The sequence below is a fragment of the Triturus cristatus genome, chromosome 4_2 (assembly GCF_964204655.1).
Source record: "Triturus cristatus chromosome 4_2, aTriCri1.1, whole genome shotgun sequence".
NCBI classification, from domain to species: domain Eukaryota; kingdom Metazoa; phylum Chordata; class Amphibia; order Caudata; family Salamandridae; genus Triturus; species Triturus cristatus.
This window is the reverse complement of record NC_140586.1, coordinates 95,972,794-95,992,874: the sequence shown is the minus strand read 5'-3', so window position 1 is coordinate 95,992,874 and position 20,081 is coordinate 95,972,794. Positions and strand designations below refer to the sequence as shown.

The following is a 20,081-nucleotide window of genomic DNA, read 5'->3' as shown; positions in this document are numbered from 1 at the left end:
AACACTAGTATCTCATGAAATCTGGATACACAGTCATTAAAGAGCGATGTGTAAAGCCACTATAGGAAAAAAACATACAAACTCAAGTTTGGTAATCTCAACATTCATCCCTAATCTTTAAGGGGCTCTGAAGTTCAGGGCATCCTGTTCTAATCTGTTGCAGATTCGACTGAGACCGTAACATATCCTGAAAGACTTATAAAACATCCTTAGTGTCACGCCTTAACCGAAGCTGAAGAGTGTGCAGGATTGACAGCCAAGATTAACGAGGGAGTACAGAAAAAAAGGCATGATGGCATGCTCAATACCAGCAGAAGTCATCACAATCCATCTAAGGCAACTGGATAGTGATCAGTCAGTTCTCCTGATCAACAAACCACAGATACCTTAAGGATACAGGCTCAACCTGGTGCTGATGATACCACCCCGCAAGCTATTTCGATGCAAGAGTGATCATCACCAGCAAGGGAGTAACCAGAAAATTAAAATACCCCTAGCTTTGAACCAAAGCTCTTATGGCACCTGCTATGCATGGTATGATAAACTCTACATTAACTGCTCACAATATTGTACTACATAATCTTGAGGCTAGGAATATAGTGCTACAATAATATTGTGAAGAGAATATCAAGGAATAAAACATTGCAAGGTAAGTACATATAGAAGGAATATAGATTTACTATTCCTGACTCTACATCTATACTTTAAACCATAATTTCAAGTGGTAATAGGTGGGAAAAAATAGAAAACCTAATTCTTACCTGTATCTAAGGCCCTAACCCAGAACACAGGCAAATTGTACCTGAAACAGCATGGCCGCCTTCAACTTTTGTAAGGTCAGTCATTAGCAAATCACATAATGCCTTATCACTGAGTTAAAATGCCTTAAAAGTTTAACAATACCCTACTTACCTGTACTCCCCAAAAGGATCATCTACACACTATAATCTATATTCATGCCAAATTTCCATTCAGTGGTTTTTATGCTATGTGTGTTACAAAAGTCTATGGAAAATGCATTGGGTGAATAATGCATTTTGGGACAGCCCTTTTTTCTTTGCATGCCCTTGACTAATCACTGCAAAACTTTGCAATGTAGAAAAAACTATGGGTCTGCAAAGATTTGTGAAGTTTCGTCAAATGGGCGTAAAGTTAACGCTCTAAAATCTGAGGAATTCATATCTCTGGGAATCCTATCTATAACTACTAAGTACCTTCACTCTGTAATATTAATTAAAAAAAAATTATATATATATATATATATATATATATATATATATATATGTGAACAAGGATACGTTGTTATCCGAAACACGTCAGAGCTGTGAACGAGAAATAAAGACCTGATCTCTGCCACGAAGTAACTGGTGTCCGTGACTCTCTCTTCTCTCTTTACCGGCTGGGAAGTGAGAAGAGTCGGGAAAGTGCTTCAGATATATATATATATATATATATATATATATATATATATATATCACCTATCCAGTTTCCTAATATATCACTTTCCATATGGCGAAAAAAAGGGACGATGACACTTTATTTACACAAAATGCAGCAAAACAGCCTGACTCGTTTCGGAGCATTCTGCTCCTTGTTCACGGGACCCGTGTTTTGCTGCATTGTGTGTAAATAAACATGCTAAATCGTATCAGCTTTGCATCTTGGCCCAGAAAGAGTGCTTTTTGTAATTTAGTGTAAATATGTTCAGTAGTTTTGGAGTTATTAAATTAAAAAGATTTATGTATATCAGTAGAGTGCGGATTAGCCGTGGATCCGGGCGGATTCGGGGATCCACGCACCAACAATGCTGTGATTGGCTGGCAGCAACCTGAGAGGAAAGTTGTGGCCCCATTTTGTGCATTGGGAAATGGTTCCTGGGGAGAAAATAAAATGTAAAAGAGATAGAAGTGGTCAGGGTAGAACCCTGATCCCATGGAACTGTTGGAGGGGTCTGTGAGGAAAAGAATTGTCCAGAAATGTTTTTTTAACTTGTGAGGACCCGTGGAGACACCTGTATCCTCCTTGATTCGGGTAGAGCCGGAGATCCAAACCCCAATAAAAAAACATACACCTACTCACAGAGCCACATACCTACTCACACACCCACTTACTCACCCAAATAATCACTCACTCACCCACTCATAGACTCACACAGCCACTCATACACCTACTCACACACCCACTTACCTGCCCACAACCACTCAAACACAAACTTACACACCCCCACAACCACTTACACACCCACACAACCACTTACACACCCAGACAACCACTCACACGCCTACTCACAGACTCACAAAACCACTCACACACCCACTCACAGACCCACACAGCCACTCACACACCCACTCACACAGCCCATCACACAACCACTTACACACCCACACAACCACTCACACAGCCACTCTTAAACCCACTTACACGGCCACTCACACACCCAATCACGCACCCACATTGCCACTCACACAGTCACTCACACACCCACACAAAGGCAGTGATACACTTATACAAATTGCATTAGCATATGTTTGTATTAAATGTATTGTTGTTTTAGTATTGAATGTGTGCAATATAACCGTCAAACCCCTTATTTGTCCAAGGATTTGCAATGGATCCGCAAATCTATAAAATAAATTATTTTTAAAAGAAAAACTTGGTACATTGCATTTATAGAAAGACTAAGTTACCTTACCCTAATTTTTAAATTTTTAGTTTTAAAATGCATAATAAGAATGAATGTGTGAATAAAATGTATTTATAAACTTGTGAAAATGTATATTAGTAACCCGAACTAATGGGTCAATTCGTAGTACAATTTATATTTAAAAGAAATGGTGAAATTCACGAAAAAACCATAGGTTACACGGACTTTATAGTTAGGAAATAGCATTAAAAACGCAGAAATTGACTGGAAACAAAATTTACAAGAACGTTTTAGTTAGGAAATAAAATTAAAAAACCTTAGACTTCATTGAAAAAACAAAGTTTTCATGGATGTTTTAGTTAGGTTCACATTTTGCACACAATAAACCATAGATATTCAGCGTTTATAGTTATAATTATATCAAGTAACTATAACTCGTGCCCTAAGGTAACTATAACTCACACCCTTGGCATGCACTGCAAATGATCCCACATAGCACATAAGTCATGACATCTTCTATGACATAACTGATAATGTCACTGTAACATTTGCAGTGAAATTATTGATGAGAAAACTGTGCATGGTGGGAGCGCAAGTTATAGTGACCTTAGGGCACGAGTTATAGTTACTTGAGATAACTATAACTGGTGAATTTCTATGGTTTTGTGTGTGTAAAATCTGAACCCAACTATAACCTCCCAGTAACCTTTGACTTTTCAGTTATTATATAAACCAGTCCAAACTTTGAAATCAAGCAGGCGCTGACTCCGTGGATTAATTGCCAAAAAAAGATACATTTATTCCAAAATGACCCAGACGCGTTTCGGCGGCGGACCGCCTTGCTCACTACATCTGGTTCCTCACTCATCACCATTATATATACACATTTTCAAGTTTGACAGGCATACGCTGGTTGGTTGTCACAGCAACCGTGTGGAGGCAACAAACATAGAAGAGTTTACTGCATGAGCATGATGGTGCAAAAACCGGTAAGAATGCAGAAAAGGAAAACAAATCATATGTATTGTGTAATTGTTATATGCTGCACAATTATTACGTTTAAACTGACAAGCAGCCAGGATATTAGAGATGCATATTTAGAGCCTTATCTGCATTCATCCCATTAGGGATTTTGGAATCTAGAAGAATTATATATCTGGATTCCAGCCTTCTCAATAATAGTGGTCTATTGCCTCCTCTGACGTTTTTTGGGATGCTGTTAATTACATAGAAGGAGAGGTCCTGTGTTTTTCCAGCGTGGCTTGCGTTCATGTGCCTGGCTACGGGATATGTCGGGTCATCGTGGATGATGGCTCTGTGGTGTTGCAATATCCTAACGTGAGCTGGGTGTATTGTGCTGCCTTCGTATCGTTTACCACACGTGCATTGGAGTACGTAAACTGCAAAGTCAGTTTTGCAGGAGTAATATATCTTTCCTACCTCCCTTCACCTCTACCTGCTCCCCTGCTCCTACTCCTGAACCGTAAAATCACTCTCTACCCCCTTATAAAACCTAAAATCAAACTTTTATTCAACCTTACCCCTCTATACATTTACTCACCCCAAACCTTAAATGCACCGTTACCTTCCTTTACCTCTACCCTCCCCTTAACTCCAAAATCACCCTAACCCCCTCTATCCTAAATTCACCCTTACCTTCCCTCACCTCTATTCCACCCTTAACCCTAAAATCAACTTCACCCCACTTTACTACTACCCACCCCTTAAATCTAAAATTACCATTATAGCTTTTAACCTCTATTCTAATTCATGGGGGTGCACAGCTCAAGAAGTCCAATTGAGACAAGTAAATAGAAAAAATAACTTCTTTATTCCAATAGATTTCTTTTCTTAAAAAAGCATCAAGTACAAGCTGTCCAGCCAACGCGTTTCATTCCCTTATAGGGAACTTCCTCAGGGCAAAATTCATATGTTTATCGCTAGTATGGAGTACTTTATAAAAATTGTTTCAATGTTTCAAAATCGCAGCTGTATAGCAATTTTTAAATTCATTGGAGTGTTCCTTCGTAAGTCTCCAAAATGTCTTGATCTTCCCAAAAAATTATATAGCCCAAGGTCCACAGGTATCAAGGTATTTGTAAGAATATATATAATATTTAATGTTCTCTCAAGCAAAACAGTGTATTACACCGTCGCCCATGCAAATTCACAACTGTGGAGACCTAGTGGTCGTACACGAACACGTCCTGCTCCGTACTGCAAGATGCACTCCAATAAATTTAAAAATTACTATACAGCTGCGATTTTGAAACATTGAAACTATTTTTACAAAGTACTCCATACTAGCGATAAACATATGAATTTTGCCCATAGGAAGTTCCCTATAAGGAAATGAAACGCGTTGGCTGGACAGCTTGTACTTGATGCTTTTTTAAGAAAAGAAATCTATTGGAATAAATAAGTTATTTTTTCTATTTACTTGTCTCAATTGGACTTCTTGAGCTGTACACCCCCATGAATTAGAATATTGTTTAATCTGGAGCACAGTGACGCCAAACAACGGCTGGCTTAGGGGAAGTTTTGCACAGCGAACTCACAAATAGGAACTGGCACGAGGTGCGGCACAGGTGGTCCGCCGTTGTTGTTTCTGATCATCAGCTTTTACCCTCTATCTACCTCTTAACCCTTAAAATAACCCTGAACCCAAAATCTTAAAATGAACCCTAACCTGCCTTTGCTTCTACCGTCACCTTTACCCTTTTTTTTTTTTAAATAACTTAAAAATAATGGTAGTTAAACAAATGCACATATACTTACCTGTGGAGTAAAGTAAAGGATGGTAAAGGAAACGAGGTAAGGGTAAAAACCCATGTAATATACTTACCTGCATGGTAAACACTGTGGGATAAAGGTCATGCAGAATAACAGTTGTGGAGTAAAGGCTACATACCATGGCCATTTCAGCACCCAGGACTACTCCATATGGACCTGTGGGCTTTTAGAGGCCGGGCTGTCATTCACGTAGACCATCATGCCACTACTAGCCTTGTTCTCTGGAGCAAACGAGCCTAAGAACCACAAGCTCATGAATCATTAGAGTGAGTGAGTAGTACTCACTGCTACATCAAGTCCATCCTTCTTTCCAACCCAAGGTAAGAGAACTAGTCTCCGTTTCTGAAACCCACATGAGGTCATACCCTTAAGAGTAGTTTCTGTCCGGGCATTTGTATATAAGGGCTCATGAGGATTCATGTAGTAGTGGGATCGTGGATAGGCCCGCCCTCTTTATCGAGTATTGTGCCTGCAATCTATCCAGCCATTGTGGGGGGTCACCCGAAGTAACTCCATAAAGCCCCACAATTGTACAGATCGGTGCAGAAGCTGAAGTGCCCTTTTTTGCCACTATGGCTACATTGTGTAGGGTAACAAGGATGTGGAGCCATGGCGCTTACACTGGGCGGGGTTCCAGCAACTACATATGCTCATAGGGACGACTCCCCATCCTTCCACATTTGGCCATTGAGGATGCCGGATTCTAGTAGCAGGATCTCATTTACATAGGTACACAGGAGTGTTGCTGACTGTGCTAATGCATCTTATACAAAATTGATCTTACCAACATGTGACAGCCTATGTTCCAAGATAAAGTTGAGTGTTGCCACTAACCTATTTTGTAATTTTTCGAAGCCAGCACCCTGAAGGCCTTGGTGAAATCCTAAGCTCAGGAACGCAGTACAAGCAAGGCAGAGAAATCTGCCAGAAAGAAGCAGCAAATAAAAAAACTCATTTATTTTTAGGAAATTGTGATAGCATCTTTTGGACTAATTGTCCAAGACTTGTGTGATTCTGTAAGTGGCATAGCAAGGGCACTTTTGACCCTATTAAAGCAAAAAACTGCCCTACCCACCGCTTGGACAGCTATATATAACCAAAGTTGGGCGTAGTTCTGTCCATATTACTTCTGGGCCTCGAGTGGAACTGCACCTGCTGCACTGTATATAGCAACGCCTCTGTATTAGGGCCAGCCAGGTCGTGCTACAAGCAATCATCTGTAAAGTATGCATTTCCACTTTAAACGTTGACGAGTTAGGCAGATGTAAAGTCCTGGTGAATTTGTTCTCTATTTACCTGATGTACAGAAGGATGACTTCAAGCAGGGAGATTGGGGGGAAACTGTAACATGATGTACTTTTTTTTCTTTTAGTTAAAAGACCCGAGGGGACGGTCAGCTCAGTGTTCATTACCATCTGTATGAGGTGAGAACACTAATGTTATTCACTGTATGCATACATTAAATGCTATGTTGGTACTCTTGGGCAGCATGGAATTACACATCACTAACCTCTGCCCTTTAAATAAGGGATCCGCATTAGCTATTGGTTGCCAATGAAAGGTTTGTGCAAGAGCATATTAGCCAATCACTAAGCCAAATATTATAATTTCTTACTCGCTTAAAATAACGATATGATCAGATTGCTGATGAATGCGTTTGTAAACAATGCCAAACTGGCAAGTGAATTTAAACAAATGCAGTGAATGTGTCCTTCTCGCATGCACTGTCTGTGATCTTTAAAGAAGAAAAAAAAACACACACACATATATATATGTGTATATGGACCCGTGACCAAGGTGCGGCTGCACCGAAACGCATCGGGCGTTGTGCTTGTTTCATGTTTTGATTAAATTGCACGCTCTATGGAATTGGGCTCGAGTTGATTATTTACGGGGAGGTAATAATCGTGCTGAATATTGTGAGGGTCGCGACCTCACTCGAAGCCTGCCGCCGCAAAGCGACAGAGAGACCCGCGACTTTTGTGGATAATATATATATATATAGGATCCATGTTAACAAATATCGATGAAAAAAATATCGATGTAAAAATATCAATAACAAAAATATCGACTCCCTACACTTAAACAGGTAAGTACAATAATATTGACACAAATATATTGATGTAAAAAATATAGAAGTAAAAAATATCGACTTAAAAAAATTACATAACTTAAATAAAATTAATTAAATATTATTAATATTATTAACAAAATTAATTACATTTAATATATATTTTAACTAATTATAACAAATAAACTTAATTTAAAATAAATATAAACACAAAAAATGTGTACATATACATAGATTTACTTAAATACATTTAATTACCTATTATCTTCATTTAATTTATAAACTGTTTAAATTATATAAAAATAAAATATACGCACAAAAAATTTAAAATAAAATAAAATATTTTATCTTTTATTAACACATTAAACTATTAAAAAAGAATAAAACATACATTTAATATAAAAATAAACACAATAGTAGTGAAAACGTTGGATAGCGAGGGGGTAAAAATTACTATTCCCACTCCCACTCCAGCGAGTGCAACAGTAGGGAAAGTGTTGGATAGCGGAGGGGTAAAAATTACTATTCCCACTCCAGTGAGTGCAACAGTAGGGAAATCACTGGATAGCGGAGGGGTAAAAATGACTATTCCCACTCCAGTGAGTGCAACAGTAGGGAAAGCACTGGATAGCGGAGGGGTAAAAATTACTATTCCCACTCCAGTGACTGCAACAGTAGGGAAAGCGCTGGATAGCTGAGGGGTAAAAATTATTATTCCCACTCCAGTGAGTACAAAAGTAAGGAAAGCGCTGGATAGCGGAGGGCTAAAAATTACTATTCCCACTCCAGTGATTGCAACAGTAGGGAAAGCGCTGGATAGCGGAGGGATAGAAATTACTATTACCACTCCAGTGAGTCGAACAGTAGGGAAAGCGCTGGATAGCGGAGGGGTAAAAATTACTATTCCCACTCCAGTGAGTGCAAAAGTAGGGAAAGAGCTGGATAGCGGAGGGGTAAAAATTACTATTCCCACTGCAGTGAGTGCAACAGTAGGGAAAGTGCTGGATCCTACAACAGTAAAAAACAAAAACATCAACATTTTCCTAAATTTAATTTCCAATATTAACATAATTAATATTGAACTTTAAATATATTATTAATAATAATATATTTAAATTTCAATATTAATTTATTATTATCAAAGATAATAAAAAATCATTAATTACACATTAATTAACACTATAATATCCACAACACACACCTAAAATTAATTACACAATTACAAATAATAATTACTAATTAATTAATGGAAATTAATTTTAAAATATTTAATAATTAATCAATTAAAAATTAATTACTTACCACCCTTCACACCATTTACACATATAAACACCACAACACACACCTATAATTAATTCAACAATTAACATAATTAATTATTAATTGATCAATTGAAATTAATTAACAACTAATCATCAAACAATTATTCATTAATCAATTAACACATTTAACTCTATAAATTCACAATTATACATATTAATTATTGTATAAATGTTATATAATTAAATTACTTCCCACCCTATTCACCTATAAACCCACAACCCACTACGGAACTATAAACGCAAAATTCAATTTAAAAAAAAATTATTAACTACTATAAATACTTATTTAAATCTATATATTTAAATTACTTCCCACTCTATTCCCCTATAAACCCACAACCCGCTACAGAACTAAAAACACAAAATTAAACTTAAAATAAATTAATAACTAGTAAAATTTTAAAACATATAATAAAATGACAAACAATTCTCATTAGAAACACTAAAATACATAACATTATTAATAATTCGATATTTTTGCCAACTATATTTTTGTAAACGATATTTAAGATGTCGATATTTTTCTAATCGATATTACTTTCCTGTCAGTCGATATTCTTGTCAACAATATTTTTGTTGTCGATATTTCTTTCCCACAATTTTTTTGCGGCGGTATTTATGTCCCTCGATATTTATCTGTTGATCTTCCTGCTCTGCACCATATATATATATATATATATATATATATATATATATATATATATATATATATATATATATATCACCCTCCATTAAATAGTAAAAAATAATATATAATGTAGTCCCACATTAAAAATTTTGAAATTGAAACGATCTGAAAGTTTTGTTATTTAATGTTTGGCAGATTCCTCGGGGACACTGATTCCACCATGACAATCTTAGATGTCTCCATGTTGACTGGATTCACCCCAGATGTGGATGATCTAGACAAGGTACTGAAATAAACGCAAGATTAGTATTTGAGAAGCTGCAACTAGCCTGTGACAGAGATAATGTGTGAAATAGCTTGAAGCAACTAGTGTGAATGTAATTCAGCACAATCTGATGGGGTTGAAGGGAAATCACTTGAAAATGTCCATTTGTATAGAAATGCACTTTCTTTCATATCATTTCGTTTAAGTTCTTATTTTCACTTCATCCTGTCAGATTATAGGTCCCCGGTTTACTGTCCATAAAGAGCTACAAGGGAGACTGGATCTTATCATAATGGGCATAGTTCAAACATGACATCGTATAGAAAAATCTGGCCCTTCACTGATCCTTAATGGTAGTACAGTGGCATGACCCTAAAGGTGATCTAATGGGTAGTGTGTAGCCTATAAATAGACTTAGGGCCTTATTATGAGTTTGGCAGTCTGTGAACCGCCGTACTGGCATTGCGGTCCAACCATGGAGAGCTCAGCAGTCCAATCACCATATATTACGAGTTCGGTGGATGGGCTTGCGAAGACATCGGGTGAACCGCCGAGACTGTCAGCAGACCGCCGACCTCCCGGTTTGCAGTCAGGGAAAGGCAGCCGCCATAGGGCAGTAGAGGGGTGTTGGACTGCCGTCCATATTACGAGTTATCTATTCCACAAGCTGACCTTGGCGGTCAGACCGCCTCCTTCAAGGGGGTGGACACGATGGACACCTTTATTGTTCTTCCAGGCAGCGTCTGGCACAGATCCTTTTCTTTAGGTCCCCCCTTCACAGCAGGATCTGCACCCCGAGTGTTATGACCCTGTTTGCGATTATCTACAGGCGAGTCCTTTCAGTACCATATGCCCATTGCCTGGACTGCCCACATATAGGACAGACTTCGGCAATGGTTAGATGGCATTTTTCAACATGCATCATGCATATGTATACATCCGACACATATGCAGTTGGAATGCACACACAGGCATCGATATATTTGGTAAAAGTATTCACAACCACAGCAAGATCTCCGCATCCACACTGCCGACACCATGGTCAGCTTGTAATACGCGGGTCTTTGTATCACCAGCGCAGTGGGCTACAGGTGGAGCCGTACGCAGTTCTCCTGCAGTCGATATCCCAAACACATAAAAAGGCCCTTAGCTACTAGTTTAATATACAGGCGATTATTGTATATCTACGCTAATAATTTGCTTTCGATTCTTTCCTCAGCTGACAAATAGAGTTGACAAATACATATCCAAGTATGAAATGGATACGGAGCGGTCAGACCGTGGATCTCTCATCATTTACCTTGATAAGGTAATTTAGCATTGTTCTTTACTGTATATATTTCTATGAGATTGTATTTTATCGTCTTTCTATGTAAGGGGATTGCCTCTTACTGCTGCTACTGTTTGTTGAGTTCTTGGAGACAATTGTTGGTGCACAATGGTCTGGGGATGCTTACATCTTGGAAGTAATGAGCACTTTCAGTAAAAACCATGGATGAGCAAATGGGGCAAGTCTCAAGACAATCGTTGTGGCACATTTATAACCACAATACCAAAAGGTAATCCAGACAAGTATCCTCATTTTTAGTTTGATGGACAGTAATCTCTCTGTCAGGGTGACGGAGGATATTAAATGTGCAATCCTGACAGACTAAAGTACGTCAAATTTAGAGATGACCACCAGTCCAGTGGTCTTCTCTGTACCTTCAATTTACAAGCTGTTTCGGGGGTGGCAACTGTTATTTTTGATGGCCAGCCATCAAACATTTAAAAAAAAAAGAATTATAAATGAATTCATAAAGTGGTGGTTTGTTTGTGAAAAATGAAAAACTAATGACTTACACACATTTGAGAGTTTTGTACAAGGGTGTAGGGGTCAATATTGTTTTATTAGGTCCCTCACTACCAGGTTTTTCCTGGTGATGACAGACAGAAAAAACAGGACATTACACCGCCCACCCTAAATAGGGCTGGTGGTTTACTGCCCTTCCTCCAATGGCCCCTACTACATCAGACCGCTGGAGGAAGCTTTCTGTCAATGTAGTAAGTGGGACTACATTGAAGGAAACCTTATAGTCCACCTATCTCTACATGAGGCAGGTGCACCAAGAGTTTGGCTGACAGGGGACTCTTGTATATGTCAAAATCAAGCCCTAAGTAACAATACCAAATGTAAACTTATTCTGACTTTAATCCCACCCACAACTGATTATTTTATTGACTAGCCCGCATATTCGAGGCTATTATTGATTTTGTTTCACCCACAAACCCAGAGATCATTGATGAAGAGGAATATGATTCTGTGTCCAACCCATAGGCACTCGACGGCCTGCCCGTCTTTTTATGTGCTGAGACTCAACAGTGTAAAGATACTACTAGTAAAATACCTTTGTGACTAGCAAACAATCATAAACTTACACAAAAGTTTAGGCTTACCTTTGTGAATCAGGCCCATTATATTTTGTGTGCTATATAATTTTACTAGTACAACTGTATGTCTGTGCACATTTAGGGGCATATTTACAAGCCCCTATCACCACCAGAACATCACTTGTTTGGCGTTGTGGTGGCGATAGGGGCTTCACCCTATTTACAAGGCAGTCTTAAGCCACTTAATGTGGCCTAAGACTGCCTTGTAAATAAGGCACCCTTTCATGCTATACTTAGGATGAAAGCGGTGGGCAATGGGTGTTGTGGTGAGCGTTCTGCCGCAACACCCATTGATTTTGATGCTGACCCATATTTACAAGAGTGGTGTAAATATGGGGCAGCGCCAAAATTAATACTAGGGAAAACCTGGTCTTAACAGGGCGCAACGTGGAGAAATGCTTTCTTTCTCTTTGTTTTTGCTGTTTTTATGTGTGGTGCGCTGTGCAGCTCACATAAACACAGCCAAACCCCATAAAGTATTGTTTATGTGCAGGAAGGTGTCCCTTCCTGCACATAAACAATAATTTTAACAAAGACGAGTTGAAACTTATATGTGCACTGCACAAAGCAGCACACATAGAAGTTACAAATCGCCATTTCAGATTGTTTATGTGCAGGAAGGGACACCTTCCTGCACATAAACAATAATTCCCCACAACGCAGCCACCCTTGCATTGTGGTGCAAGGGTGCCTGCGTTGGCGCTAGGCAGCTTAATTTAGTGCCAGCGCAGGGGGGAACACAGGGCTGCATCGTATTGTTGTAAATACGGTGCAGTCAAGGGGTTTCAGAAGTGCCGGAGGGTGGCGTTAAGCCAAGAAGGCTAACGCCGTGCTCCATCATTTCTTTGTAAATATACCCCTTAGTGCCCAATTCAGTGGGAAATGTGCTTCCTTTAAATGAAAGTATGCTACCACTCCATGCCTTAGCAATATATATGCAACATTGTGCTCCAAAATGCACCCGCAGTTACCTGCTACATTTGTTCTTTGTAGGGCGCTTGGATTTTGCACACTCCCTCTGACTTCAGTGATGTAACATTGATTGCAGCACCCCCACTGAGAAATTGTTTGAGTTTCACTGGTTCAGTCACAAGTTACTCAAGATAACAGAGGAAAAGCAAACTACAGAATAGAAAAATACAATAGGAGGAGAAGCTTTCTACAGCTTAGGAACCGAATAATGAAATATATTTCCTGAAAGCCTAATCAATTGTCCACCATCCCAAAGTTTTAAAATGTAAATTTACCAAATTGGATAACATAATAAACAAACAATTCAAGAGAGGTATTCATAGTACCACCAGAGCTTGGTCTTGGATTGTGGCCCATATGGACCACCAGCCTCAGTATCAAGTGCCACAAAAACAGTCCAAATACATAAGATATTGCTATATCATGATGGCATAACATTTTCTGTGACTGGTTTCTTGCTTGCACGGTATGCAATAGAAAATAATGCTAGAGATATGCAAAGTATATGTTTGCAGGGCTAGTTTTACAACAGTATCTATTGTCACTATGCCCAGAGTTTCACTGTGCCCAATGATTTCTGATTGGTTCTCTATGTGGCCCACTGACAGGGAGGATACTCATTGGACATAGTTGTTCGCAAGCAGTTGCACATTTATTTATTCATATGGACCCGGTCATTGGGCTAGTGTGGCTGTGGATCATTGCATGTAGATCAGACGATTCCATAAACAAAACATTCAAGCAGCTCACCAGGCTTTAAATTCTGGGGGTCTTATTTACAAGCCCCTTGCGCTACCGGTGTGTCACTTTTATATGGGAAAAAGTGACTGTGGCACAAGGGGATTGTAAATAAGCCCCTGGATGTTGAACACATAGGCTCCTATTGATATCTGTATTGCTGTGCAAGAGCAGCACACTAAGGAATGAGTATTCCTGCTGCTGCCAAGCTCGCTACATAAAATTTCCCAGAGTATATCAATAGGAGCCTATGTATTCAACATCCAGGGGCTTATTTACAATCCCCTTGTACCAATGGTATGTCATTTTTTCCCATATAAAAAGGGACACACCGACAGTGTCTGTCCTTTAAAAGTGATTCAGACCCTACAAGACTGTGGATGCTTTTGGCAAAGAGCAAGCAACAGAAGGAAACTCTACTTATCAATAGGAATAGTTCTAGAGCCAAGAGCATCTTGAGCTGTTTTTCAGAGCCCATAAATATGAGGAGACTGACTTTTCACTTACCAGTCACAATGACTTCCCTGCAAAGTTTGCCTCCACTAATTCATATCCATTAAAAACCTTTTTTAGAAGGCCCTCATCTGATAATGCTATTTCTTCCAAGGTTGTACACATAATGTTGACACCACAAGCACCATTAAAAATACCCTAATGTAAGGCATAAAGATTCCACCTAACATCTGGTAGTGTTTGAAAGCCTACACATCTGGCAAGATTCTGCTGCCAGAGCACCAAACTTTAACATTACCGCATTTCTCCAACAAAGATATCCCTCCTAAATGCAGAAGCTTTCAATAGCTTCCTATGCTATACTCCAGAGGATCTTGCCATAGGCTTGGGAAGGGATTCAAAGTGTAGAAGTCAGGGGAAGAAACATGTCAAGGTTTTTAAGTGAAAGAGGAATACTGTTAATGCTTCTCTAAGACACATGACTGTGTGGCGTACTGTGGGTAGGACATGCCTGGCATTGACTATACTCTGTGAATGCTTTACTGAAGTTGCCAATTTACACCATTATGGATAATGCATGCAAGGTAACTGCCAACTTGTATTTCCAGGTTTCAAACTCTCAAATGGAATGCATCAAATTCAAAGCTCACCAAGAGTTTGAAGTGGGTTTACTCCAACCTGCTGCTGTCACTATCTACGAGTATTATTCTATAGGTAAGATATCCTGCAGCCACAGAACTCCTGTTAAGTAGAGGTAAGAACCACCTCATCCCAGCATCTTCAATGGAAGGTCTGCAAACACAAGAACATTATATGTAACCCTCACAAAAAAATACATCTTCCGGTTGTTTGAAAATACAACATATTGGACAGAAATTACAACAGATGAATACATATCCATGGACTCTAGACATGTGCAATGTAGATCCATGTGTGCCAGATCCAGTCCAGATTTTCAGGATATCCACCTATGAGAAATGTAGATACAGTGATTGACTGGAAGTTATTTACGTAGTGGTTAATATGAAACATCTGGCATGGATCTGGACCTACTTATACACCAGTACTCTAGTCCTATAGAAGTATCAGGAAATGAACTATGTCTTGTAATATAATTATTGATATCTCAAGTAATTCATCTGCTAGCTACTTATCTGTCATTTTGCCTTTTGGTAATTAGCAACACATTTGAAATTTGAAATGACAATACACAAGAGGAAAAGAATGTACCGGCCCTTCCACTGCTTAACAGTGTCATGTTAGAGGAATATTCTGGTGCAGTGAGAGTGTTCACTCGTCAGGAAATGAAGGTGGTGTTTTAAATCTCCGTCCTCCTAGTAACAATCACTACCGCATTTGGGAATCAGTTAAATACCTGATATGCTTGTACTCTGTGAGTTCTGTATATGGCCTGTCATTTTTGTTAAGGGTTAAATATAGTAGGCATGACCAAACAAACGCCTAGATAAATTAACTAGCGGTGCTGGGACCGGCCGCCAGTGGTGCGGCGGTCCCGCACCGGCGATTAGGATGCCACCGTGGTGGGCGGTGCTGTGAGCACCGCCTGCCACAATGCTGGGAATGCACTGCGTGCATTGTCATGCACAAGGTGACAGGCACCGCGAGGTGCCTGCCACCATGTCCATGACAATGCAGGGGGGTATCATAGGTGCCCCCCATGCACCCCCCACCCCCCCAATACCCTGGGGGCCCGCAACGGGCCCCCTGAAGAGATTTCTGCATGCCTTTCCGTGGCGGCAACGCCGCCACGGAAAGACATGCTTCCGCCCCCATGCTAATATGGATGGCGGTGTCTACCAGACACCGCCACCATATTAAACCCTTTTCCACCCGGTCGACTTGTCAACCAGGTGGAAAAGCGGCAGACGGTCTTTCCGTCTGTCGCTGTACCCCCGCCATACTAATATGGCGGGGGGTAAATGGGTGGCAGGCGGGGAAGGATGTAGGGCAGATCGCCTCCACCATGCGGGCGGAGGTGGCCCGCCCTACATCCTAATGGGCCTCTAACTATCTAACCTAATACTTCTAAATTGAAGTATATTAAAATACAGCTCTTTTGCCCTATTTACATATGTAATACATGTGTATGAAGGCAAGCCACAGGAACATTGTCATGTAATGTGTAAATAAGTAGATGCATAAAATGTGATTTAATTATTGCTACATAAGTTTTAATAAAAATATATTTGGTACAGACAACAATGTACAACGTATACCTAAAACTCAACCCAACCAAGACATCATTGCTATCATTTGCCAAGAATAACCAACAAGATGCTGTAAAACCTGGCTCAATGACGTGAACCTTGATGGCTTTGAACCCCAACTCTCAGCAAATGCCAAATCACTTGGATTCACCCTGAACACATTCTCTCCCTCAAGGAGCACGCAGCCAAAAAACAAGCTTGGTCCCAGCTCTCTTCTCCAAAAAAAAGTCAAACTGTCCCTTGCAGAAAGTGACTTCAGAACTTCTGTTTAAGCCCTTGTACTCTTGTATCTGGATGGGGGTAATGCCCTACTCCATGGTCTCCCAGACTCCCCACTGGCACCCATTAGAGGCATCCTGAACTCAACAGCACGTCTTTTCCAGGCCCTAAAGAAATATGATCACATTATGCCCATCCTGATGGAACTCCAGTGCCTCCACTTTTCAGCCCACTCCATCTTCAAAACCATGTGCATCATTTATAAAAGCCATCACATCCGGCACCCAAGCTTATCTTGCTAATAACCCCACCATCTCTGCTGGTTCTCGGCATGCCTGCAGCCAGGATAAGAAGTGTAAAACAGAAAAAATAAGACAACAGGCCTTTTCCATCTATGCACCCGGGATCTGGATTAACATCCCCATCTCCATCAGGACCGCCCCAATGCTGCCTCAATTTAAGAAAGAGTTGAAGACTCCCCTCTTTAAAGAACACTACTTCATAAAGCATTAACCATCCACAACTCAGCTATTACTCACTGACCTTAAGGTTCCCTTTGACCATGTACGGCGCTCCGCTGCCTCGTGGCTAGGTTTGTTCTATACATACATGCATACATATATAAAATACCTATCACTGCAGTCTTGGGTGGGCTGCCCAAGGAGGCAATGTAGAGCAAGCTCAGAGCATAAAAAAGGCAATGGCAGTACAAATACAAAATTGTACTGTGTCTTTCCATGACATTTTATAACCATAACCACTATAATCTGTACTCAATTTTTTGTTTTAAAAATTCAATAACCAGGGCATAATAACACGGTAAAGGTGCTTCACCTTTTGACTTCTGAGGACGCCCAATCATTACTGTAATCCGGAGACCCCTGGCCTAAGTAATTTCTATGATTTGATCCTCAAAGCAATACACAAAAATACAAAGACAAGTATACAGCAAGCAAATGCTCAACTAAATTTTGTGTAATTCACAATCAAATATAGAAAAAGTTTTCAAATTTCCATTTGTACTCCTTTATTTGTATGTAATTTATTATCTTTAATGTATTCATTTTATTAATTATTTAATTTTGTAAAACAGTCAGGGACCCCATGAGTAGGCCTCGTGGACCCTGAGGGGTCCTTGGACAACAGGTTAAGAACCAGTTGGGAGAGGATGTGGCCTAATGACTTGAGCGGTCAACCTCAAAGCTGGGGAACCGGGTTTGAGTCCCGGCAGGGACGCTCAACATCCTGTGATTCTGGGCAGATCACTTAATCTCTCCGTGTCTAACAAAATGAATGTGTCTGTCTGTAACGCAACTGGTGCTCATATACAACACTCTGATACCTTCAGATCAAGTTTGCGCTATATAAAACTTGAAGTAAAAAAAACACAGAATTAGACAATGTTGACCAAATCTCAGCAGCGGCGGCTGGCACAGGTAAGCGTGGGGAGGTGGGGCAGGGCGCAGCAGGGGGGGAAGCCGACAGATGACCGAAGTGTTATTATTTATTTATATTATTATATTGTTGGACAGGCCACATGAAGGGCTTGCTCCCTCCCCGCATGACAGGGCCCAAACCCCGGACTCCCAGGTGTTACCCCCAAGGGCAACCCGCACCCCGTCTCCCAACGGAACTCCTGCCCCCGGACATCCATGTATCATGGGACCGAACCACTACCGGCTCCCCCGGCCGGATCAGCCGCCATCTTGGACACTGCGCCACGAGGCCGCGTGGCCTCAGCCCGACCCTAACCCTGGGCCTGGCCGGCCCCGACATCCCGGCACCACCATCCACCCAGGAGGTGAACGGACCACTTGGCAGGTCAATGGGAGAAAGAAGCGTCGAGGGCTCTCCCCCGCCAGGTGCCGATCACCCTCCAGCTCCCCCAGGCGCTGGCTCCACCCCCTGCTGGGTGTCTGGACTCCCTCATCCCGGACCCCCCGACCTCCAAGTGCGAGGGTCCGGACATCAAAGGGCGCCAGACCTATAACTAGGGCAGCTCCAGAGCAGGAAGGCAGTTGTATCCTGGAGTCGAGAGACACCGAGAGAACTCAGCCTTGACGGACTACTGGCGCTGCCGTAGCCCTGCCTTGTGAACTATCGTCCTGCCTGCTGGCGCTGCCGCGGCCTCCTGCAACATCCATCCTCGTCGGGACCTGCTGGCGCTGCCGCGGACCGTTGTAACGACCACCTTCATCGGGACCTGCTGGCGCTGCCGCGGACCGTGTAACGACCATCTTCACCGGGACCTGCTGGCGCTGCCGCGGACCGTGTAACGACCATCTTCACCGGGACCTGCTGGCGCTGCCGCGGCCCGTCCAAGCTAGAACACCGAGCTCGAGGATTGTGAGCTAACCACCATACCATCTCAGCTACCAGACTGGTAACCAGACTGTCCCGCTACCCCTTTTCCCCAAACCAAGAGACTCGAATCGAGGGGACCCCTGAGTCCAGACCTCCTTGTACCATTTCATCGTACCTTAAGAAATCACCTATAAAGAACGCTAAATCTTATCCTTGTGTGGTGTATATCGGTGGGGGGGAAGTTATTCATCTGTACGATCGCTGGAGACGGCTCTCCCCGGAGACCTCTCCCCTTGTCCTCGGCCGACCCTCCCGGTCCGTCTAACATTGGTGGCCAGCGGCGCGATCCGAATCGACGCGTAATCGTACAGAGAGTAGCTCACCCCACGACAAAACCACGATGTCAACCAAAGAAAGCGGTTCCACCGAGAAATTCCAGATGGATAAATTGGAAGAGTATAGCCATCGCGAACTTAAACAATTCTGCATGGAACTAGGCATTGCTACCACCGGCCTGAGTACCAAAGACGATTTGAAGCACGCCCTTGAGTCGTGGGCGGAAACCGGGGTCGCCGGATCCCCCGACCAAAACGGTGTAGCACCAGAGGGGAACGCCACAGCTCCCGAGGAGCGAGGAACGGGCCTCTCGCAGGAAGAAATCCAAGAAAGAGAAAGAACCAGATTGCATGAGTTGGAAATGGCACGACTCAAGATGGACGGTGAACTAAAGTTAGCCGAGCAAAAACTAAATCTAGAACATCTGCGGCTCCGAGAAGAACGGGAAGAAAAACAGAGGCAGAGAGAGCTCGAAGAAAAAAGACTAACATTCGAACACGAGCGCAAACTGGCGGAAATAGAACTTCGGAAACAGAATAAAGAACCGGGGGTGCCTGAGCGACCGCACACCCCGGGAGCAACCGAGAAGAAAGTCCACATCCCCAAGGATGTTGTCCGAGATTATGTCCGAGAGGACGACATACAACAGTGGTTCAAAGCCTACGAGATCGCCATGAC

At 41.5% G+C, this 20,081-nt stretch overlaps 1 protein-coding gene across 2 annotated transcripts in view; it reads left to right on the top strand.

The window, feature by feature from the left end:
* Positions 1-20,081, top strand: part of LOC146833084 (complement C3-like) — a 595,871-nt gene that overhangs the window by 464,025 nt on the left and 111,765 nt on the right. For both annotated transcript variants that reach the window (XM_085600722.1, XM_085600721.1), the window contains 4 exons: positions 6,810-6,861; positions 9,654-9,741; positions 10,943-11,032; positions 14,925-15,030. In XM_085600722.1, the coding sequence (XP_085456848.1) occupies positions 6,810-6,861; positions 9,654-9,741; positions 10,943-11,032; positions 14,925-15,030 (336 nt within the window). The remainder of the gene's footprint in view (positions 1-6,809; positions 6,862-9,653; positions 9,742-10,942; positions 11,033-14,924; positions 15,031-20,081) is intronic.